The 26,456-nt window shown below is 36.1% G+C and overlaps 1 protein-coding gene across 1 annotated transcript in view; it reads right to left on the reverse strand.

Annotated features, from left to right (window-relative positions):
• Positions 1-13,647, reverse strand: part of TUSC3 (tumor suppressor candidate 3) — a 598,639-nt gene extending 584,992 nt beyond the window's left edge. Inside the window, exon 1 of the mRNA XM_053703931.1 lies at positions 13,540-13,647. Within this exon, the coding sequence (XP_053559906.1) occupies positions 13,540-13,644 (105 nt within the window). The 5' untranslated portion in view covers positions 13,645-13,647. The remainder of the gene's footprint in view (positions 1-13,539) is intronic.
• Positions 13,648-26,456: the final 12,809 nt, after the last annotated feature.

Consider the following 26,456-nt stretch of genomic DNA (forward strand, 5'->3'; position numbering starts at 1 on the left):
CTGTGGGGTACCCCCTCTTTTTGGTACTTTATATTTATCTCCCTTTTCTCCTATAGCAGCATCCCCAGTAAGAAGTTAGAGTTTTCTTTAATATGGATATATTTAATATGAGAGAAAATTTACTAGCTAATATCAATACAGACATGCAACACATAGAAGAAGATGAATTAGATATAGAGGAATTAATGGAGGAATTAGAGAACATTCTAACGAAAGAATTAAAACAAAAAAAGAAATTGGCTTCCTGGAAAAATATATAGAGTATAAAATGGTCCAGAGGGGCTTAAGATTAGCTAAAAAATGTACATTTAATCTTAATGAACAATAACAGGAAGAATGGTTCCAAGTTTTAGAGAAAGCATCATTTGGATTAATTGAAATAATAAAGAAATCCAGAAAATTGACACTAGAAACTTTCAGTGTTAGAATTAATGAAATTAAAGAACAACTTAACACACAAAAAGAAAATGAACAGTATAAAGAGAAGCAACAAATTATCATCACACATATTACTGATTTAAATTTAAGTCTACAAAAAAACAAAATTAGAAAATTTAATAGAGATAAGGGAAATTATGGAACCCCAACAACAGAGGTTGATATAAATGATAGTACTGAAGAAGCTAAGAACAAAAACAAAAATAAGAATAGAGAAAACTTTGAATAAAACAGATAAAAAAAAGTTGTGGGAAGTGAGGAACACATATAGACCACAACAAGAAATAAGAGAAGGATATGAAAGACCTCATTATATCTCAAGAGAAAATTGGAGAGAAAGGGATAGGTATAATGCACCTAGAGAATATGAAGAGAAAGGATGGGGAAGAAATTATGACAGAAATAGAGCTCAACAAGATTATAAAGAGGAAGAATATGGATCTAATATAATAAGACACTATCCAAGAGAGGGAATATATACCTTTCAAAATGGGGGCTACAGAGAAATAGAAGATAGACAGTATCACATAAGATATGGTAATAGGAGGGAGGAAAAACAATACACGCCTAGAAGGTATAATAAAATACAGAAAGAATGGAGAATACCTCTTAGGAATAGGTTCCATCCAATATAAAACATTAATGAGGGCAACAGTAAGAGAGAAAAAATTGCAGGCCCCAGTAATCCAAGTAAAAAACATTTTTTAGAGACAGGCCCAAACAAACTAAGCAAAATGAGAACAAGAAAAAGAAGCTTAGAGGAAAGAGAGGGGGAAATAGAACAAACTCAAAAAAATGGAAGTAAAAAAAGATTACAATAAAGGTATCTTTAACATTAGTAAAGTCATACTATCAGAGGAAGATAAAAAAGTTTTGAACCTAGGTTTATCCTTTGCTCCAACGGCAAAATTAAACAAATTCGAAACACACATACATGTTACTAAATTTGTACGGAAATTGACCCTAAAAAGATATTTTTTTTAAAAAATCCAATAGAAAGAATGACTACTCAAAATATAATTAAAGGAACACACTTGAAACAAAAATCTACATTTTATCCCACCAACGAAAAAGGCAATAGTCTGAATGTATTTGAGAAAATAGTGTTAGCGGATTTGGCTAAAATTAATACAAATAAAAATGTTAAATGTAATTTAATGAAAAAAGGAAAGAGAAATCCTTACAAATCAAAAGACAAATACAGAAATAGTTATTAAACCGGCAGACAAAGGCGGGGGCATAGTAGTGATGGATAACGATTACTATTTGCAAGAAGCACACCACTTACTAGAAGACACTACTACACATAAAAAGATTAAAATCAACCCCATTGAAAAGAACACTAAAACTCTAAATATGCTTGAAGAAGCTGAAAGAAAAGAAATAATTACAAAAAAGGAGTTTGACTATATATACCAAAAATTTCCAAAAATGGCCATTTTTTAATTTCTTCCGAAAGTACATAAAAATAGAGAAAATCCCCAAGGGGGCAGCCCATAATCTCGGGAATTGATAACCTGACTGCAAATCTCTCAGAATCTGTGGACTTACAATTGCAGGAACATGTAAAGATTTTACCATCACACATAAAAGATACAACTCATATTATAAATGTAGTGGACAATTTTCCCTGGGACAATGAATTTATTATAGCTACGTGAGATGTAACCCCAGAGACAGAACTTTTTTTCACTTTCTGCGATGAGATTTTTTTAGTGAAATTTTTTCTGCAGGTCATTTTTAAATAAAATAAAATTGTACATTTGTCAGTTACACTAAAGCACCAGATCAATTGCAATGTGTTGGTTAACTGGAGAATAAAGCAATATTTAAAGTTGTATAATCTAGTGCAGTAGTTGAAAATTGCATTGCAAATTAGCTGCAGACAAAAAAAGTAATTGTAAAATGTCTCTTGAATTAATTTGTTTCCTTTTCTCTTAGTCTAACATAGACATGTAGTAATAAAAAGGTGCATTGCTCATACGTACATCTTACATTCAGAGAAAAACAGCTTTGCAGACTGTAAAAAGCTAGGGAACAAACTTGCATAAATCTCAGAGCCAGACTACAATCAATGCACTGCTGCTTTGCAGCACTACTGCATATTTGATTGTTGTCTTCAAACAGCACTTTGCTCTGGATGCACTGTTAAGGAAAACTTATACAATGCAGCCAGATAACAGCTCTGTTTAAAAAGAACAGTCTAATGTGGAGCAGCGCTGAAAAGTTAAAGTGCTAACAGTTCCTGTTCTTTCTGCAGACATGCTGCATTTTCTGCGATGACATCTCAGATCACTCTATGTTCTGCCTTGGGGGATGTAACATCACTCTATACGAACATAGACCATGAATTGGGCCTCAAAGCTATAGAACACTTCTTAAAGGGGAATAAGATAGAACTTTGTGTATTAGATCAATTTATAATAGAAAGTATTAAGTTCATCTTGACACATAATGTATTTGCATTTAATAATGAAATGTTCCTACAAGTAAGAGGAACAGCTATGGGTACGAGGTTTGCGCCCAGTTATGCTAACCTGTTCATGGGTAAATGGGAACAGGAGTTTATAGCACCATACTTACTGGGAGCAAACCTTGTACTCTTTAAATGCTATATCGATGACATCTTAATCATCTGGAGAGGAAGTGAAAGTAGTCTACTAAATTTCTTTACAGAAATGAATAATAATCAAGTAGGATTACAATTCGCCTACAATTACAGTAAAGAAAGCATTACTTTCTTGGATTTATACATAATGGCAGAAGAAAATATGCTAATTACCAATAATCATTTTAAAGAGGTAGACACAAAACAATTTTACAGTATAAAGAGAAGCAACAAATTATCATCACACATATTACTGATTTAAATTCAAGTCTACAAAAAAACAAAATTAGAAAATTTAATAGAGATAAGGGAAATTATGGAACCCCAACAACAGAGGTTGATATAAATGATAGTACTGAAGAAGCTAAGAACAAAAACAAAAATAAGAATAGAGAATACTTTGAATAAAACAGATAAAAAAGAGTTGTGGGAAGTGAGGAACACATATAGACCACAACAAGAAATAAGAGAAGGATATGAAAGACCTCATTATATCTCAAGAGAAAATTGGAGACAGAAATAAAGCTCAACAAGATTATAAAGAGGATTGAATTTTATCCACTCAAAGAGCTGTCACCTAAAAAGGTGGATAGATAACACTCCCAATGGACAGCTCTTACGAATAAAGAGGAATTATACTAGAACAGTAGATTATCAAAAACAAATCCAGATCTTGGAAGAAAGATTTGTGGAAAGGAAATATGATAGAGAGGTACTAGAAAAGGCAAAACTAGAAGTAAGTAATAAAGATAGGAAAACCATTCTAAGGAAAGAGAAACCATTGATTGATGAAAAACAAGGCATTAGAGTACCTTTCATAACCACCTTTAATCAACAACATAGGACTATGGAAAAAATAATACGCAAACACTGGCATGTTGTTAAATCAGACATGTTTTTAGGGAAAGAAATATCGGGAAAACCCACATTTATATACAGAAAAGCAGCCAATTTGAGAAGTATTCTGGCCCCTAGTGAATATAAAAATAAAAAATAAAAGAAATAGATCTGAAAGGGAATAAGATCTGTGGCTTCTTCCCATGCTACAGCTGTAAAGCCTGCGAGTACAGCAAAAAAGTAAAATCTACAAGCACAGGTAAGAAATATACAATAAAGAACACTATCAGGTGTAGAGATAAAGGGATATTGTATATATTACAGTGTTCGTGTAAATTACAGTACCTAGGTGAAACAACAAAACCCTATAGAGACAGAATCAGAGAGCATTTGAACAATATAGAAAAGGGGAAATTGGAATCACGTCTGTATGACCACTTCAAGAATGTGCACAAAATAGCACGAAAAACATCACCTGCTGGGTTTTTAAAAAAGTAAAAAAGAACTGGAGGTGAGAATTATGAAAAATTAATTATTAGAAAGGAAGCTGAACTCATTCATGAATTAGGAACAATATACCCTTCAGGGCTAAATTCAGAATTTGATTTAACCCCTTTTATTTTGGATTAATTTAATACATTTATACAGTCTTAGAAAATGAAATAAGTAAATCTAGTATTTATTTTTTAGCTCTATATATATGTGAAGTTTATGTAAGTTAATTTATTTTTCTATCCTTTTTTATTTTAATATAAAGCCTAAATTAATGTTTTTAATAATAAAGCCTAATAGGTTATTTTATTACAGTCAACACCGTGTTGGATATGTAATTATAACTTCATATATCCATTTATTTTGTCTTTCAAGGATCAAAGCAGTATGTGGAATGTCCCACACAGTTTATAACAGCACATAGTTTATAATATAAGAGGAGTATGTGAAATGTCCCACATAGTTTATAACATAAAAGGAGAATTGGGGACATCATATAAGAAGAGAAATGCACAATCCACCTTAAAGAGTAAATCCACCTTAAGGTTATAGGATTGGAGGAATGGACCAATTAGAGCCCGGAGGAGGGGGATTTAAGGGTTCAGCAGGCACTAAGCATACATTTTGAAAAAGCCTTTATGCAAGGTGAAACGCGTCGATTGGATGACAGTGTCTGTTTCAGGGGCTCATAATCATTGTGAGCCGTAACTCTGTGCAGAGTAAATTAAAACGCCTGAAACCTACGAGGGCTCACTTATACTATCCCAATTTGAAAAACAGCTATTGGCCAACTCGTCACATGTGATGCGAAAGTAGTTGAGACCAGCAAGCACTGCTGAACCATCGATTGTGGATTACATGAGACGCGGTAGTGTCGGAAAAGGACAATAACATACAATATACCAAGGTGAGAAATAGCCTTATATAAGAAAGGCATAAACAAAATTTCAGTAACATACGGAGACTTTTCTTCTCCCGCAACAAGTGGGAGATCTGTTAAGCAGGTGGTTTAACTCAGTCGCCAGGTCTGTGTAGAGGAAAGGTGTGTTATTTTTCCAAAAGATGATACATAACTTTGAAATGTAAGAACAAGATTGGACATCATAACACAGTGACTATTCAGATGCGTATTGCCCTATATACGGTGTTAGACTGAAGATTGTTATGACCGATATTTTATAAGCTTGACATAGAATGTAGAGTGTATAGTGCCACACATAGTTAGGAGGCTTTATATTGGTAATGTATATACACTTATATAATTTTTAATTATTAGATATTTTATCAGTGACCGGTCACTTATTTATTTATTTATGAAGTTATTACTATATGTGTTAATAAAATATTATTACAATTAGAAATATATGTATACTCTTTTTTCTTATTGATTGATCTTTCTTGCTGTAGTAGCGCTGTTCCATATTCTTTTCATTTTTTGTTAATTTTGATATCTGTTTTGAAAACAGCTGATATGTCTTTAGGGACACGCTCATTCTGTGAATGAATGTTAGTGATGTTTCTGTTGATTGCAGTCTCCCAGATATGTGACTGTTAATATGTTTTTATTCCATATAGTGCTGTGAGGCATTAACAGGTGGATCTGTTGTGATTTCTGTGACTTAATAAAGTGTATTTGAGTATTCACATCCGTGTGCTGGTATTTATCCCTTTCTATTTTTGGATAGTATTGCATGTCCTTATACTTCTTTCTTTCTATGTGGTAAATTTACTTTATAAGGGAAGCACCGGAGTGTTAAATTAGCAGTATTAACAACTCTCTCTTTTGTATATATGATGAAAATATGAATATTTCACATTCCAACGTTCTGCAAATAATAGAATATGATCTATTTATTCATAAATAAAATATTGATGCATATATCTGATGGTATTTTTGTACAATATTTTTTATAAATGCTATGTGCAGAACACTGGAATGTTAAATATTTACAGTAAATACATAGTTAAAACCTTTATTAAAAATGAATATTGCAGGGGGGCGGAGCTAACCGCCATGCAGAGCAGAAGCACAATAACAGAGCTCCAGACTTTAACCTTATAAAAAGGAGTAATAAATGGGCAAATTAAGCAACTAATTGTGGTACATAGCTCAACTAATTTTCCCACACCCTCGAATTGTCACTGAACGGAGGTTTAAGAGACATTAACAGGATATTTGCTGCCTGACAGTATCTGACCGCTTCGCGGCATCGCACTGCCCTACCATCTGCGCTGCTCAGAGCCCTACAGCCTTTAGGATGGCGGATTTATACAGAGCAGTACAAGCTATGCTTGCGGAGCGTGAGTCTGTGATGCTGGCCAGATTTGATCACCTTATATTAAAACTGCAGGCTGTCAGTGTCCGGGATCATCCTGCTGGGGATACAACAGTAAGGGAGATGGGCTCTGCTGAAACACGAGAGAGTACGCAGCGCTTTGCTGGCCAGAAGTCGACGCCCGGTGAGATCAGATATACTCACCCCATGCAAACCGGTAATGAGGAACCATACCCCTTGGCCCTGGCTGCTGCGGGGGGGATACGGCCGCCCCTCCGGTGTGGAGAGCAGAAGCTGAGACTGGCTCTCTTAGCGAGAAGAGACGGCTGAGCAAGCCCGCGACAGAGTCCCTCAGGAGTGCACTACCTAGTAAGGTCAGAATTGCCTGCCCGGTGTCTGATGGGCCCCCTGGTTTTGTAGCTTACACTGTGGAGTCTGTGAGGCCCCATCACAGGATGGGATACAGCGCAGGTCGGCCATTTTGGATCTCGCATAGGCCCCTCCACAGGAGACTAACAGTGCTTGCAGACGCTTGTGTGGGATGTGTAAGGAAAGGAGAGGGTTGAAGATTGCCACTGGATATGGATCTAAGTCTACTGGACATTGAGACTCTGTTACTGGTGATGTTTGGTGACTTTAATCCCACAACTTACTAGAGAAGGGACATTGAATACTATCTAGTGTTTATTATGAAGCCCCTGGGCTGATTTAGTATTGCAACCCCTGCTCTAGATAATAGGATAAGGCAACACTTTTTAGTAAATATGTTGGTGTCTAAAGCTTTTCCATAACAATATAAACTTGTCAGTTATTTATTCTATATTAAGATGTTGAAAATGATCCATTATATGCAACAAGATTTTTCCAGCACCTCTATAGAATGAGCATTGCTTAGCAGGGCCTCTCATATGAATAGATTTGTGAGTCGTTGTACTATATACTATAATACTAGATACAACACGTGGGGTAATCCTGCTCTCATGAGAACATATGTTCTGAAACTACCCAGACCCCATACTTGTAGAGTTCTTACTTAAGTTCCTGCTTACTGCACCTATTCTTTTTCATACTTAACTTGCGTGTCTCTGAGAACCAGACTACATAAGTATACATGTCGAAGAGTGGACATGTACATATAGCTCCCTTTATAAAATGTGAATGAATATCTAAGGTTTCCATAATGTGCAGGATAATATCTGTATGCTATTTGTTAAATGTGTGCCTATTTCCCCCTTATATAAACCCCAGCATAGCATATAATGGGTATCTTTATAGCAGATATGTGCTACTGCAAATAGGCTATATATGCCTTTTGACTTAGTGGGAACGATAAGCGTAGGTATATAGTAGCCACTCAGCTATCCATGCCTGCGAATATTCCTGAGCACCACATTATATCTCTGGTTTTAAGAGCGTGCTCCCCTCTCTTATAATGCTGCAGAGCACTAATGGTCTTGCTGTTCAAGCTTAATCTTTGTTATCTGTATTTATTAGTTTTCCCATTATTGATAGAGGTACCTTAAATCCTGGCTCGTGGGCCAATAAATGGAGGAGTATGCTACTATTATATTAATTCCCTCCCCCCCCCATCACTTGTAACAAGTCTTTCCTACATACTCTAGATTGGTTCTTTAGACCTCAATACAGGCAATTTACTGTATCTACTATTTTCTAGGTATTCAAAAATTGCCTAGGTTAAAAGTTTCATTATTAAGTAGGTTATTGCTAATGTTTAGTGTTTGTGTTCAACTATGTTTGCAGAGGTAATGGAGACCTGCTTCAGTATAACACTTCGACCAGTTTACCGTGTCTAAAACTAAACTACATTAACTAAGAGTAATCTAAGTACATTGCTGTATTTCTATATTGTGATATTGTTGGCAGATTCCCAATCTTGCCGCTAATTTATACACATGGACACTGGTCTCTATGAAATTAGCTTGTTTATTAACAATCTTAAACAAATTGTACTTGTAGAATGTTTTTTCATGATAGCATTGTGATAATCTCTTGACGCTTATATAAATGCTTTGTGTATTCTATGCGACAGTCATCTGCAGGCCCAAAAGTGGTCTGTAGCGCACTAATCCCCTCAGCTAGTGTATAGTAAAATTTAGGGTCCAAAAGTGGCCCCAGCATTTATGGAGGGGCAAAAATAGAGGGTGGTAGTGAGGTTGCTCCCCAGTCTACCTATTATACTGTGAGATTCTCATGTTAAATGTTTTAAATGCATATGTTTCATTGAGTAACCTGTATGCTGTATACTTTATTACCCTCAATAAAAATATTTAAATATAAAAAAAAAAATGAATATTGCATAAATATGATTTTACATGTTTTTATACTTAAAGGGACATTGTACACTCTATTTTTCTTTGCATAAATGTTTTGTAGATGATCCATTTATATAGCCCATCTGGAGGTGTTTTTGTAAAAATGTATAGTTTTGCTTATTTTTAAATAAAATTGTGCTGATTTTAAGACTTCTAACCAAGTCCAAAAGTTTTAGATGTATATTGATATATACAGACTTCATATTGCTTCTGTTTGTATAATGGGTCTTTTAATATGCTGGTGGGGGGGCTGGAGGATCTGCTCTAAGCCCCTTTCAGTGGTTGTCCCAGCCTAACCCCATCAACAGTGCTAAATTGGGAGCTTCTAAGTAACTTTTTAAAATATTTTTACTGAATTTTTATATTAGTATCAGTGCATATTATTTTTTATAGAAGTGTCTATTACATGTAGCTAAATCAAAATTGGTGTATACTGTCCCTTTAAGTGCAAAGGGCTCCAATGCACTTATATATCTGTTTATATGTGTATAAGTATATATACACACACACATATAAAATGCATATGTACATACACACATATAAATATAAAGTTTAAAAAAAAAAAAAAAAAGAAAAAGTAAAAAATAGCCTTTAATATTAAATAATAAAAACAAGGGGCAATGGCATGATGTTTTGGTGCGGTACTGGCACCTTTATCAAATGATCCCAGATGAAAAAGAGTCTCAGAGTCAGTGCATCCTCAATGTAATGCACCAAAGAAAAGTGTAAAATCAATCGAGTCACAGCTTTTTCTACCCTTCACATGTGAGCAATTAAGATAACCACATAGTTGGTGAAATGGATCACCTGTGCCATGTCATCGTTGTCTATGAGCACGTCCTGCTGATTAACGGTGTATTCTGATTGGTCAGTGTCATTCCCAGTGAGAGTCAATCACTTTGCGGACTAGAAGCATGGCTAATTTGCATATCCGGCAACGCAGAGGTGTAGCCACACCCCTCCGACAGCATTATCATGTAGGTTTAGTGTGCTATCGTTCGTTACGGCATACAAGAGGATGGGTGTCAATCACACGTTCAGAAGCAGCTATGTTGCCTCTAGGAGAACACGCTCCATTTTCATGTCCCACATATAGTGGGTGACTCCATTGCTCATACCATTTTCAATACTCGGCAACCACTTCACCGATATTATCAAAAGCCTCTCAAGCTGAAGTATGATGTTTATTATGTAGAATACACGTTTCTTTGGTGGAATGTAAGATGCTCATATGGAAGTGTCTCCATCCACAGTAAAGAGGACACAGATGAAGGAGACTGTGTAATGGGTGGTAGAAATAGATAAAAACTAAAATCTCATTTAAAAAAATAGTATCAAATTACACATGGTAGAGGGAGACACAGGCAAGCTGAGGTAGATCGCAATTAGGTGATGTAAATAGCAGATTCACAGTTCTAAGTCCCCGTGATATCACTCCATTAACCTACAAATGGTCCAAAGTCCAGTTTAATATTTAAGCCTTTAGGGGATACTGTATCAAGCATGAATATCCACCTGGATTCCAATTGCAGTAACATCCTTGCGCGATCACCACCTCTCCTTGGTGGAGGGATATGGTCAATGATCATGCTGCGCAAACTTGACAAGTTGTGTTTGTGTGTGACAAAATGGCGTGCCACAGGAAGATCCGACTTTCCATTTTTAGTGCCTCTCTATTTGAGATTCTGTGTTTACTTTGAATTTGTAATATGAGTGCAATTTAACTTGCATGCAAACAAACGTGAAAACCAGATAGCACTCCACCTGTAATATGGCCCATAGTCCCATGCAAGTAAAAGAGCAAAAATAAAATGCTCTAACATATTACACTCTTTTCTTTTAACATTTTTATGTTCTTTCAATAAGTTGTCAAAAGAAAGCCAATATATTTGCCACAAAAATACCCAGTAGTGAGGATAATCCCAATAAAAGTTTATAGTGTGGATTGGATATGAACCTAATAAAAAAAGTGAATTAACACTACCTGTGTACTCAAAGGGACAGTCTACTTGAACATTTTGTTGTTTAAAAAGATAGATAATCCCTTTATTCCCAGATATTGCATAACCAACACTGTTATATTAATAAATTTTTACCTATGTAATTGCCTTGTATATAAGTTTCTGCACACTGCCCCCTTATCTCAGTTCTTCTGACAGACTTGCATTTTAGCCAATCAGCGCTGACTCATAAATAACTATACGGGTGTAAGCACAATGTTATCTATATGATACATGTGAACAAGCACTATCTAGCTGTAAAAAGCTAATAGAATGCAGTGAGATAAGAGGAGGCCTTCAAGGACTTAGAAACAAGCATATAAGCCAGCTACTTAGGTTTAGCTTTTGACAAAGAATACCAAGAAAGAAAGCAAATTTGATGAAAAAGTAAATTGGAAAGTTGTTTTAAATTGCATGCCCTTTCTGAATCATGAAAGTTTAATTTTGCCTTCACTGTCCCTTTAACTAATTACTTTAACACTGTTGTGTGCATTATTCTATGGGAAAACGTGAAGATTTCCTGAAATGATCTTAGTAGTCTCATATTTTTTATAAACTCAGTGACCCCCAAATATCACATAGCACTGTTTATCACTATGCAAGAACATAGCTAGAACCCCATCCTCTGTGCAAAACCAATCTCAGAACTGTACATTCCTTAATAGCAATTCAACAGAAAAAAAGTGCACTATATCATCTAATGTCTACTACGCCTGACTGAAAAGGTAGTAGAGCGCAAAGCTATAAAGCTTACTATAACTATAAAGACAATGCAATAACACATACTCTAAATTTCAAATAAGCAGATTTATTTTAGGCTAATTAATTTTTTCTCCCCACTGTATCATGAGACACACATCAGCCAATCACAGATTAGTATACCTATACCCTGTGAGCTCAAGCAAATGGTCTGTAGGAGCTTGTTCCTCAGAAAGTGTGCATATAAAAAGACTGTGCAAAATGTGATAATGGACGTAAATTGGAAAGTGTCTTAAAACTGCATGCTCTATTTGAATCATAAAAGTTTATTTTGACTTGAGTGTCCCTTTAATATTTATGTACATGCAGTCATATACACACACACAGTATTTATATATATATATATATATATATATATATATATATATATATATTATAATCTTTTTAACAGGTTTCTTAAATACTCTAATCCAATAAATCATATTTTACCTGATTGAGAACCTGTTTCAGCACTCCAGAGTGAGTGAACTGTACTATAATTAATTGAATCCTCCTTATAAACAAAATTTTTTTAATTAAAGTTGTATGTTCTATTTGAATCATGAAAGAAAATGGGGTTTACTGTCTCTTTAACAGACTTTTCAATTTACTTATTTTATGAAAAGTACTTTGTACTTTGTGGTATCCTTTGTTAAAAAGCATACCTAGATAGGCTCAATGCACAACCAGGACTCACCTGGTGCTTGGTGGCTACACATATATGCCTCTTGTCATTAGTTTAGCGGGTGTGCTCATTTGCAGGAGTTAGAAAAAAAAAATCTTTATTTGTAATAAATCTGTTTATTTTCATACAGGGAATGCTGTAAACCTGTTCAGTATATACACAGGTTTGCACTTCACCCAGAGCTTTTATAGCTCTGTTTTATATGAATAAGAATGTGTTATAATATTTCCTTTAGCATTATTTAATTAGATTCACACAATTGTAGTTTTAATCTATTTCAGGCATGAAGATTCCACACTTCACAGTAACATTTACAATTGGACTATTACACATAGGGGATTACCCAGTAATAATATATATCCTACTTCTATTATATTGTATTCTGTTTCACTTTCTATTAAATAGGTAACTGCAAACAAGAGTGCAATAATAATATGTTTTAATACATCTTTTTGCACATTTATGTCCCTTTAAACTCACTTCGCACACAGTAAGAGTGAACTGAAAACATATTGAATAATATTGTGTGATCCATGAGTTCAGTTGATAAATATCACCCAATGATATTCTGCAACATGTATTTAAAGTATTTTACAAATTATTTTTCTTCTCTATTGCTTAATTTAAACGCACACTTAAATATTGTGTTTTAGAAACTATTCAGGGACCTCATCTACTAAATAAAGTTACAACCGCCCCCTTATACCTTTGCCTCTATACCAGACAGGATGTAATTGTACATTCCAATTTTTATTAGAATGTTTATAATATCCATGTATTATCCCGATTGCCAAATGATTCTAGTGAATGCTATTGCAAACATTCAACCATGAAACATAGAGGGGTAGAAACTATAATTACAGGAGAATTAGATGAATAAAATAGAAATTCATATATTCATAAATACAGATATACATATATACACACAGACATATTAACTCATATATCTATTAAAATTGTATATTAAATCATGTAGTCTAGCAAACTGGGGGCCTATTAATGAATTACTGCAGACATTTTGGAGCATGGCATTATCACCATTACCATAGCAGCAGAAAACAAAAAATAGGAATCTGTATGTTATTACATTTAGTATAAATAAGAAGCACAGACTACTCGTGTTTTCCAATACCTCTTTTTTCTTTTGTCCTCCTCCGTACTGAAGACACAGGATTAGAATGAGCAAGCAGTTGAAAAGTAGCAGATGCTGCACTGATGTCCCCTTACTGCACGCCATGATTCTAAGCCAGACTATTGTATCACCATCAGCACCTTGCTCAGTGAGGATCAGCCTCTGCGACTGGCCAGACGTTAGCCAATAGATGAGAGGAAGCAGAGCATCACTGGTAATGTAGTTTTTCATGCATTCATCTGTGGCACTGGCCAAACAGAGCATAATATCCTCTGAAAAGGATGTGTGAGTTGTTTCTCCCATGATTTCAAGAGTAGGGCTGCTGCAGAGACAGGTTACCAAAACTCAATACAAAGAAAGTGTCAGAAACTAAGAAAATGTTCATTTAGTTGTAATCTAAAGCTTTTAATTTTCAGAGCAAATTAATTCATTGTATTCCCAGAGTTTATTTATTTTATATAAAAAAAATGCTCAACTGAAATGAATCTGAGAGCAACTTAACCCATTATATTGACAGGCCCTGCAGTATATTTTATATACTTTATCTTTTAAATACTACATTGTTTCCTTTTTTAATTATTCCTCAATCAAATAACACACCTAAGACAACACACTGTCCTATAATTCCGAAAAACAGAAGCTTTTAAAAAAACATTTTTATTTATAAGCCATTAAAGGGACATGAAACTTTTTTTTCTTGATTCAGACAGAGTATACAATTTTTATCAAACTTGCTATTGACGTGTATTATGAAATTTGATTACAAGTTTAGTAATAATCAGAACAAACAACAAAAGTGTTAAAAAAAATATACCACTTTAAAGTGAAAGTTAATCCTAGCATTTTACAAACGCTAGGATTGACTATTGAAACAAATAAAGGGGACTTTCATTCATCCGGCTTGGCGCCCATGGGAGCCGGATTTACCGCACGGCTATTGGCTAAGAGGTGAAATTACAAGTGACACACTATTGTTTGCTAACTTTAGCTGAAGACCTTGCATAAAGGCTGTTAACCCCATTGTGACAGACCATTTTTCAATTTTCTTACAGTTAGGGACCAGGACTATTTTTAAATTTTTTCTGCGGTGCTTGTGTTTAGCTGTAACTTTCCTCTTACTCATTTACTGTACCCACACATATTATATACAGTTTTTCTTGCCGTTAAATGGGCATTCTAAAGATATCATTATTTTCATCATATCTAATAATTTACTATTAAAAATAATTATAAAATATGAAAAAAAACTTTGACCCCCAAAATCTGTTACACATCTACAACCACCAAAAAACACCCATGCTAAATAGTTTCTAAAATTTTTCCTGAGTTTAGAAATACCCAATGTTTACATGTTCTTTGCTTTTTTGCAAGTTATAGGGCAATAAGTAAAAGTAGCACTTTGCTATTTCCAAACCATTTTTTTTTTTTCAAAATTTGCATAAGTTACATTTTAACACTGATATCTGTCAGGAATCCCTGAATAACCCTTTACATGTATATATATTTTTTAGCAGACAACTCAAAGTATTGATCTAGGTCCATTTTCGTATATTTCATGCAACCATTTCACCACTAAATGCGATCAAATAAAAAAAAATTGTTAACTTTTTTACTAACTTTTTCACAAACTTTAGGGGCGAGATTACATATACAGCGCAGGCTTCAGCGCAAGCGCCGCAACCCGCGTCACTCATAATTTTACCTCGCACATCGGGGTATCCAATAAACCCTGCCGGCAGTTCATAAAGTGTCGTAAGTCGGATAAACTAGCGATGTCCAGAAATGAACGTAAATACACATATCTGGAGCCACTAGTGAATTAGAAACTAGAAACTGCCGGCGCCTAAGAAAAATTAAAAAAATATAAAATATCCCGTAAAAGTCTAACACGCCTCCCAAAAATAAGCCTGACACATAAAAACCCCTATATCCACCATCAAACCCACATCGGAACTAATAAAAGTATTAACCCCTAAACTGACACCCCCCACAACGCAAGATGCCTAATTAAACTATTAACCCCTATTTCCGCCATCAAACCCACACAGCAAAAAATCTATTAAAGTATTAACCCCTAAACCGCCACAGCCCACAACGCAAACTACCTATTAAAACTATTAACCCCTAAACTGCCAGCTCCCACAACGCAAATAAATAATTAAATTACTAAGCCCCTAACCTAACACCCCCTAACCTAACACCTCCTAACCTAACACCCCCCTAAATGAACCCAAATTACCTAAATTACAAAATACTAAAGTTACTAACTATTAAAATAAAAAAAATAACATTACTTTAAAAATAAAAAAACTAAGTTAAAATTAATCTAAAATTACGAAAAATAAAAAAATCTAATATTACAGAAAATAATAAACAAATTATCAAGAATTAAAAAATTAAACCTAATCCCTATGAAAATAAAAAAGCCCCCCCATATAAAAACACCCCCTAATCTAATGCTAAACTACCAATAGCCCTTAAAAGGGCTTTTTGTAGGGCATTGTCCTAAGTTAAACAGCTCTTTTACATTCAAAATACACAAAGTCCCCCTAACAGTAAAACCCCCCACCCACCAACCCCTCCCCCCAAATAAAACACCTAACACTAAAAAATCTAAACTACCCATTGCCCGGAAAAGGGCATTTGTTTGGCCATTGCCCTTAAAAGGGCATTTCGCTTTTTTTCTGCCCTTTTCGGAATTGCCCACTCTAATCTAAATTAAAAAAAAAGAAACCTTATCGGTTGTTAGGTTAGGGGGTGTTAGGTTAGTAATATAATTATTTATTTGTGTTGTGGGGGGTGGCGGTTTAGGGGTTTATAGTTTTAACAGGTAGTTTGTGTTGTGGGCTTTGGCGGTTTAGGGGTTAATAGATTTAATAGGTTTATTGCGTTGTGGGTTAATAGCGGATTAGGGGTTAATAGTTTTAATAGGTTTATTGCGTTGTGGGTTCATGGCGAATTAGAGGTTAATAGTTTTTTAGGTAGTTTGCGATGTTTGGGTTGGCGGATTTAGGGGTTAATACTTTATTTTTAGTTGAGGTGTGGGTTTGATAGCGGATATAGGGGTTAATACACTAACGGCTAGATTAAGAGTTTTGCGGTAAGAGGGATGCATTGCTAACTTGCACGTTATTGTCACTGCTCACTTACCTACAGCGCTGGTATGACAGGTTTTTATAAACCCGGCGTTAAAAGACAAGAAATGAGCGTAGAGTAAAATTGAGCTCCATACCGCACACCAACACCAGCGCTGCTTAAGTCAGTGGTGAGCTTGTTGTACGTGCTCATGAACGATTTCCCCATAGACATCAGTGGGGAGAGCCTAACACCTGCAATAAAGCAGCGTAAAGCTCAGTAACGCAGCCCCATTGATTCCTATGGGAAAACACATTTTATGTTTACACCTAACACCCTAACATGAACCACGAGTCTAAACACCCCTAATCTTACACTTATTAACCCCTAATCTGCCGCCCCTGACATCGCCGACACCTACATTATATTTATTAACCCCTAATCTGCTGCTCCGGACATCGCCGCCACTATAATAAACATATTAATCCCTAAACCGCCTCACTCCCGCCTCGCAATCACTAGTTAAATATTATTAGCCCCTAATCTGCCGCCCCTAACATCACCGCCACCTACCTACATTTATTAACCCCTAACCTGCCGCAACCAACGTCGCCACCACTATACTAAATTTATTAACCCTAAACCTAAGTCTAACACCCCTTAACTTAAATATGATTAAAATAAATCTAAAGAAAACCTACTCTTAATAATTAAATAATTCCTATTTAAAAATAAATACTTACCTGTAAAATAAACCCTAAGCTAGCTACAATATAACTAATAATTACATTGTAGCTAGCTTAGGGTTTATTTTTATTTTACAGGCAAGTTTGTATTTATTTTAACTAGGTACAATAGTTACTAAATAGTTATTAACTATTTAACAACTACCTAGCTAAAATAAATACAAATTTACCTGTAAAATAAAACCTAACCTGTCTTACACTAACACCTAACCTTACACTACAATTAAATACATTTTTTATTTTGATAGGGCTATTAATTAGTTTAAATATCTTGTAATTTGTTTTTTATTTTGTGTAATTTAGTGTTGTTTTTTTTTTTGTAATTTAGGTATTTGTATTTAATTTAGTTAATTGTATTTAATTTAGGTAATTTATTTAATTGTAGTGTAAGGTTAGGTGTTAGTGTAAGACAGGTTAGGTTTTATTTTACAGGTAAATTTGTATTTATTTTAGCTAGGTAGTTATTAAATAATAGTTAATAACTATTTAGTAACTATTCTACCTAGTTAAAATAAATACAAACTTGCCTGTAAAATAAAAATAAACTCTAAGCTAGCTACAATGTAACTATTAGTTATATTGTAGCTAGCTTAGGGTTTATTTTACAAGTATTTAGTTTTAAATAGGAATTATTTAGTTATTAATAGTAGGTTTTTATGTTAATTATATTTAAGATAGTGGTTGTTAGGGTTAGGGTTAGACTTAGGTTTAGGGGTTAATAAATTTAGTATAGTGGCGGGCGACATTGGGGGCGGCAGATTAGGGGTTAATAAATGTAGATAGGTGGCGGCGATGTTAGGGGCGACAGATTAGGGGTTAATAATATTTAACTAGTGTTTTTGCGATGCAGGAGTACGGTGGTTTAGGGGTTAATATGTTTATTCTAGTGGTGGTGATGTCCGGAGCAACAGATTAGGGGTTAATAATTTTATTTTAGTGTTTGCGATGCGGGAGAGCGTCAGTTTAGGGGTTAACAGGTAGTTGATGACTGTTAGTGTACTTTTTAGCACTTTAGTTATGAGTTTTATGATGTAAAACTCATAACTATTGACTTTAGAATGCATTACGAATCTTGCGGGATAGGCTGTACCGCTCACTTTTTGGCCTAAAAAAAAAAAGCTTGTAATACCGGCACTATGGAAGTCCCATTGAAAAAAGACTTTACGCAAATTGCGTAAATTAATTTGCGGTACGGCCAAAAAAGTGTGCGGAACAGCTGTACCTACAAGACTTGTAATAGCAGCGATAGTGAAAAAGCAGCATTATGAGCCTTAACGCTGCTTTTTTACTCATAATGCAAAACTCGTAATCTAGCCATTTATTAGTTATTGCGGTGGGGGACAGGTAGATAGATATTGCGCATGCGTTAGGTGTTAGTTTATTTTTGCAGGCTGTTTCGGGAGTTATGGTGCTCCCATACTCAGCGCAAGGCTTTCTGCGGCTGCCTTTGTGTGGCGAGGTGAAAATGGAGTTACATTTCTCCATTTTCGCCACGTAAGTCCTTGCGCGGAATATTGGATACCGATTTGCAACGCCGTACCATGTTAGCTTATGGGAGTACGGGTGAAATATACGTGCCGCATTTATATGCAGCGCTGTATATAGGATACCTAAACCACGTAAAAACCGTATATGTAATGGTGCCCTATGTTTCTCACTGAAATTATTTACAAACAGCTTGTGCAATTATGGCACAAATGGTTGTAAATGCTTCTCTGTGATCCCTTTTGTTCAGAAATAGACATTTATGGCTTTGGCATTACTTTTTGGTAATTAGAAGGTCTCTAAATGCCGCTGCGCACCACACTTGTATTATGCCCAGCAGTAAAGGGGTTAATTCGGTAGCTTGTAGGGTTAATTTTAGCTTTAGTGTAGTGTAGTAGACTACCCAAAGTATTGATCTAGGCCCATTTTGGTATATTTAATGCCACCATTTCACCGCCAAATGAGATCAAATAATAAAAATCGTTAACTTTTTCACTAACTTTAGGTTTCTCACTGAAATTATTTACATGCGACAGTGAAATATACGTGCCGCATTTATATGCAGCGCTGTATATAGGATACCAAATCTGCTTAAAAACCATATATGTAATGGGGCCCTAGGTTTCTCACTGAAATTATTTACAAACAGCTTGTGCAATTATGGAACAAATGATTGTAAATACTTCTCTGGGATCCCCTTTGTTCAGAAATAGCAGACATATATGGCTTTGGCATTGCTTTTTGGTAATTAGAAGGCCGCTAAATGCAGCTGCGCCCCACACTTGTATTATGCCCAGCAGTGAAGGGGTTAATTAGGGAGCTTGTAGGGTTAATTTTAGCTTTAGTGTAGAGATCAGCCTCCCACCTGACACATCCCACCCCCTGATTCCTCCCTGACCCCTCTCAAACAGCATTTTCCCTCCCTCACCTCACTATTGTCACCGCCATCTTTAGTACTGGCAGAAAGTCTGTCAGTATAAAAATAAAAGTTTTTGTTTGTTTTTTTAAAACATTTTTTTTAAAAGTATATCTTTTCTGCAGTGTAGGATCCCCCCATACCACCCAACCTCCCTGAACCCCCCACCAAACGGCTCTCTTACCCTCCCCCCTCTTACTATTTGCCACCATTTTGGGTACTGGCAGCTGTCTGTCAGTACCCACTTTGCAATAACTTTGCCTTTTTTTCTAAATCCCAAATTTTTCAGTAGTGTAGCTGCCCCCCCTCAAAACTCTACCCCCACTACCCCTCTCCATCCATTTCACAACATTATTCCCCCCTCCCTCTCTCACCTTCCTCTCCCACCCTTCTTTCCCACAAACTTGCTTAGTGAATTCCACCACTGGCCGGAAGTTCTCCAGCGATGTGCTGCCCACCCACCTCCCTGCAATGGCTCCCACCCACCAATGATCAGCACCATCACTGGCCGATGCAGAGAGCGCCACAGAGTAGGGTTACCACCTCAGCCATGTTTTCCTGGACACTTATGAGTTACACATACTGCAGGGTGTGCAAGGAGGAACATGTATTGTGTTTCTGGATAGCTCTATTCATATTCCTCCCTGCACACCCTGCAGCATGTGTAACTTATAAGTGTTCTGTATTTTAAGGGACGGGTGGCAACCCTGCCACAGAGTGTCTCTGCATCGGATGCTTAAAAAAGGATATTGCAGGATGCCTTAATATTGAGGCATCACTGCAATACCCTAAAAGTGGATAGAAGGGATCATGATGGCTTTTAGCGCTTAAAATGCTGAGGACATACAGGGTACGTCCTTGGTCATTAAGTGACAGTTTTTGTAGGACGTACCCTTTACGTCCTTGGTCCTTAAGGGGTTAAAAAAAAGTCCATCAAACACAACATACATACATTAAAATTAACTATTACACAAATATATCTGATAAAAAAAATTCATATAAATGTGTATGGGTGTATATATATATATATATATATATATATGTGAATATATTTTTATACATATGTGTATTTATGTATTTATATATACATACATATATTCACATATAAAGATATATATAAAGACATATATATATATATATATATATATATATATATATATATATACCGTATTGTCCCGAGTATAGGCCTGCACTTTTTTTTCCGGTAATGCAAGTCTTTAAACTAGGGGTGCGGCCTATACTCGGGATGTAGCGAATAAGCAATATAAAAATACCGGTATACTGTAGCTTGAACAGTCCGGGTTTAGGCAATTGGTTTTAGTGGCACTGTGTCAGGGAAAGAGTGGGTTAAAGGGACAGTAAAGTCAAAACTAAACTTTCATGATTCAGATAGGGCATGCAATTTTAAACAACTTTCCAATTTACTTTTATCATCAAATTTGCTTTGTTCCCTTGGTGGTATTTTTGAAAAGCTAAACCTAGCTAGGTTCAAACTGATTTCTAAACAGTTGAAAACCGCCTCCTAGCTCAGAGCATTTTGAAAGTTTTTCACAGTTAGACTGTACTAGTTCACATGTGTCATATAGATAACATTGTGCTCACTCCCGTGAAGTTATTTAGGAGTCTTCACTGATTGACTACACTGAATGTCCGTCAAGGTCACTTAGATAAGGAGGCTGTCTGCAAAGGCTTAGATACAAGGTAATCACAGAGGTAAAAAGTATATTAATATACTGTGTTGGTTATGCAAAAACGGGTAATGGGTAATAAAGGGATTATCTATCTTTTTAAATAAGAAAAATTTTGGTGTAGACTGTCCCTTTAAGAGGAAATATGCAAAGTTCACCAGCAATATATGGTACCGGTATTAAGAGATTAGTTCCAAGAGAAGCGTGGATCACAACTCACAGCGATCATGGCTTAACATACACGCAGAGTTTCTCAGATGATTGACAGGGTAGCGCATATGACCACGCCTACACTCGCCTCGTCAAATCAACGGAGTTTCTTAGATGATCTCATTGGAGGGTGTGTTCTTAGGCAGGCAACTCCGTCCGAGCTAGGAGGTAACGGGGAAAGGAGAAATGGGAGACAGCTAAATACCGTAAATTCCCATATTAAAAAAAGGAAAAGTTGGCCCGGGGCTATTTAAAGTAGGGGATAAGAAGTACCAGTATCCCTTATTCAATGGTACATAGAAAAAAGGAAGGATACAAAAAGAAGACTGGTTTTAAGTTATTCTTCCTTCTTTTTGTATCCTTTTTTTTATCATGCCAGTAATTTTTTTTGAGGCAGAGAGTTAATAAAACAATGAAAAGAACAATGAAAAGAACTTCATAGTGTAAGGTGTACCATATACCAATACTAAATATAGGAACCTGAACTAGCTAAGCTGATAGTAGAATACACATTATAAACCTATGAAGTATTAATAGTACCATAATCATTTTTATCCTCTATTTGAGTTTCCCCAGTCTATATTTTACTTTTTATTTATGGTATTTGGGGACTGTGTGTGTGTGGGGGGGGGGGGGTGGAGAAGGAGGCTAAGTGGGTTAATAGGAGACAGCCTGTGGGTATGAGGGGGCTATGTGTGTGGGGAGGGTAAGGAGACTTACCTTATCTGTCATGGAGGGAGGGGGTCTGTGTGTGAGGGAGATAGAGGGCTGAGAGGGTGAGAAGGGCTGATAGGAGGTAGTTACCTGTAATAGGGTGAGTTGTGGGCACTGTGTGAGGGAGGTAGGCTGAGTGGGTTAAGAGGAGGCATCCTGTGAGGGTTATGAGGGGGCTGTGTGTAAGTAGTGTGTCACTGAGGGAGGAAGGCTAAGAGATTAAGGAGGGGTCTGTGTGTGAGGGAGATAGGGGGGAGGATGATTGGGGCTGTGTGTGAGAATAAGATAAGAAAAAGAGACTGAGAGTGTGAGGAGAGACTGTTTCGGAGGGAGGGGGTGTATGAGGTAGAAGGAGCTGAAAGGGTCAGAGGGTGCATGAGGGAGAGGGGGCTGAGATGGTGAGGAGGAAGGCTGAGAGGGTAAGGAGAGAGAAGCTGTTTGTGATTGAGGAAAAGAGGGTTAGGAGAGAGGGTTGAGAGGGTGAGGAAGGGTCTGTGTGTGAGAGAGAGGGGAGCTGAGAGGATGAGGAGGTGGTTGTGTGTGAGTGAGAGAAGAGCAAAAAGGGTAAAGAGGGGGCTGGGTGAGGGAGAGGGGGCTAAGAGGGTGAGGGGGCAGAGAGTTGAGGATGAGGTTGTTGGGTTTTTTTTGTACAGGAGCTAACATAAAATACGGTACCAATATGGCTGATCATGTGGAGATTCGGAGTTCGACCAGCCAAGGGATAAGGCAAAGTTATTATTCAAATTTTAAGATCAAAGTCTTAAAATACGCTGAACAAACAAGCAATAGGAAAGCTGCCAGAAAATACGACGTAGATGAGAAAAATGTACGCAGATGGAAGCTGATGCGGAACAAACTAGAAATCTCTGCTTTTACAAGGAAATCTTTCAGAGGGCCAAAGAAAGGCAGGTATTGTGAAGTTGATGCAGCAGTGCTTCCCTTCATTCTAGAGCAAAGAAAAAATGGAATGCCTGTCACCCGAAAAATCATACAATTGAAGGCATTAGAAATTGCCAGTTAATTAAATATTCCCAGGCATGAATTTAAAGCAAGCCTTGGATGGTGCCGAAGATTTATGCTCAGAAATGGCCTCTCTCTAAGACGCAGGACAACACTTGCACAAAGACTACCTGGTGACTACAATGAAAAGCTGCTTGCATTCCAACGGTATGTCATAGAGCTCAGGAAAAATCACAACTATCCATTGAGCCAAATTGGAAATGCAGAAGTAACGCCAGTTTTCTTTGATATGTCAAGTAATACAACTGTGGATCAAAAAGGAGCAAAATCCATTCTTATGAGGACCACAGGAAATGAAAAATTACGTATAACAGCAATGTTAGCTGTTACAGCTGATGGTCATAAGCTCACACCTTATGTGATACTAAAAAGGAAAACTATGCCGAAAGAAAGTCTTCCAAGAGGCTTAATTGTCAGATGTCATGAAAAGGGATGGATGAGCAAGGAGCTGATGAATGATTGGCTATCAGTTGTTTGGAAGAGTAGGCCTGGTGCTCTTCTTGCAAAAAAAGCTATGCTGGAATTGGATGCCTTTAAAGGACATTTAACACCTGATGTAAAAAGTAAGATTACATCCTTGAAATCAGATCTGGTTGTAATACCAGGGGGTATGACATCCCAACTCCAAGTGCTTGATGTTGTGGTCAACAAGCCATTTAAAGATTATCTACAGCAGCAGTATTCTGAATGGCTTGTAGCTGGAGATCATGCCCTCACACCAAGCGGCAAAATTAAGAAACCATCAGTGGCTTTGCTGTGTCAGTGGATTATTTCTGCATGGGCAATGATATCTTCAGAATCAATCATTAAAGGATTAAAAAAATGTTGCCTGTCAAATGCATTGGATGGTAGTGAAGATGATGTTTTGTGGGAAGATCAGAGAGAAGTTGATCAGGAGAATAATGAAGAAAATAGTGATAGCGATGTAGAAAGCATTGGAAGTAGTGATGAAAACCTGAGCAGAAATACCGGTATTGGTGGAGAGACAGGCAGTGAAAGTGACTAAAATTTCTCAAAGGGATGACTTAAGAACAGTTGCTAATGTTGTTGATTGTTGTGCAGGGGAGAGGGTGAGGACTGTTCCCATCACTCTCCTTATTGTCCATTCCTTTTCCCTTCTTTATTTACAGTATAACTACAAAATAGTTTTCAATATTTTTGTGAGGTCCTGTATCTGCTGACCCTATACAAATACGGTATATCATCCTCCTACTCAGCCGAGTAGGATATGTGTTCCTATTCATTAAATAAAATATTGTTTTACTGTTCTACTAATGTGTGTGATTTCTTTAAGTTAAAAAAAGTTAAAAATTTAATTTCTTTAAAATGGCATCAAACTTTAAGGGTGCGGCTTATAATCAGGTGCGACCTATACTCGGAACAATACGGTATATATATATATAAATATATATATATATATATTTAGATTTATAATAATTAACCATATATATATATATATATATATATATATATATATATATATATATATATAGTTGTGCTCATAAGTTTACATACTCTGGCAGAATTTATGATTTCTTGGCCATTTTTTAGAGAATATGAATGATAACACAAAAACTTTTATTTCACTCATGGTTAGTGTTCGGCTAAAGCCATTTATTATCAATCAACTGTGTTTACTCTTTCTAAATCATAATGACAACAGAAACTACCCAAATTACCCTGATCAAAAGTTTACATATTCCTTGTTCAGAGGAGAATTGCCTGGTATTTCGGGGCTGGACTGACCTTAATTGGCGGGATCAAACTGATATACTTCAGGAAAGTTTTCCTTTGTGAAAAGCACACTGGTCTAAAAGAGGCTGTTTCCGTGTGGTACATCGCCATAGAACTAGCTGATGAGCTGTTGTTCATTCCTGGTAGAGTGCTTCTCTCTTTGTATGCAAATTAATATGACCCTGGGGAAGTCTCCCTATGGGTTAGTTTGCATTCCGAACAATTTTCCTGGCAATTGTGGCTGAAATTTTAGTTTGGTCTACCTGACCGTGGTTTGGTTTCAGCAGAACCCCTCATTTTCCACTTCTTGAATAGAGTTTGAACACTGCTGATTTGCATTCTCAATTCCTTGGATATCTTTTTATATCCCTTTTCTGTTTTATACAGTTCAACTACCTTTTCCCGCAGATCCTTTGACAATTCTTTTGCTTTCCCCATGACTCAGAATCCAGAATTGTCAGTGCAGCACTGGATCAAAAATGCAAGGGTCTCTCAGGAGTCCAGAAACTCATTGGCCTTTTATACACACATACGAATTACAAGCAAACAGATCACAGGTGAGGATGGTTATCTTTAATAGCCATTCAAACCCCTTTGTGTCAACTTGTGTGCATGTTACCAGGCCAAAATCTCCAGGGTATGTAAACTTTTGATCAGGGTCATTTGGGTTGTTTCTGTTGTCATTATGATTTAAAAAGAGTAAACACAGTTGATTGATAATAAATGGCTTCAGCCAAACACTAACCATGAGTGAAACAAAAGTTTTTGTGTTATCATTCATATTCTCAAAAAATGGCCAAGAAATCATAAATTCTGCCAGGGTATGTAAACTTATATAAACTTTTATTTATATATATATATATATATATATATATATATATATATATATATGTATATATATATATATGTATATATGTATATATATATATATATAAAAACATGAAAATCCAAGCATGTAAAAATAACATATTTATTAGTGACGTTTTGGGGATGTTACAAATCCCCTTCCTCAGACAAGATTTGTAACATCCCCGAAACGTCACTAATAATTAAAAAAAAAATCAAAATACCCATTAGTGCTTGGATTTTCATGATTATATACTTCGCTTAGCAGATTCACAGTCCTTTAATAAATTTATATCTATATATATATTATATATATAAATATATTATATCTATAACATAATCGCGTTTATAACGCATCCGTCACCGTCGTCAGTTCTGCGCGCAGCCTGCAACGTGAGACAGCTTCAGGAGCTCCAGCTACCAGTTGTAACATAACAGCTGAGAGCTGGGGCTCCTGAAGCTTCAGGCATCTGCCGCATATAG

Source organism: Bombina bombina, chromosome 2 (genome assembly GCF_027579735.1).
Source record: "Bombina bombina isolate aBomBom1 chromosome 2, aBomBom1.pri, whole genome shotgun sequence".
Classification (NCBI taxonomy): domain Eukaryota; kingdom Metazoa; phylum Chordata; class Amphibia; order Anura; family Bombinatoridae; genus Bombina; species Bombina bombina.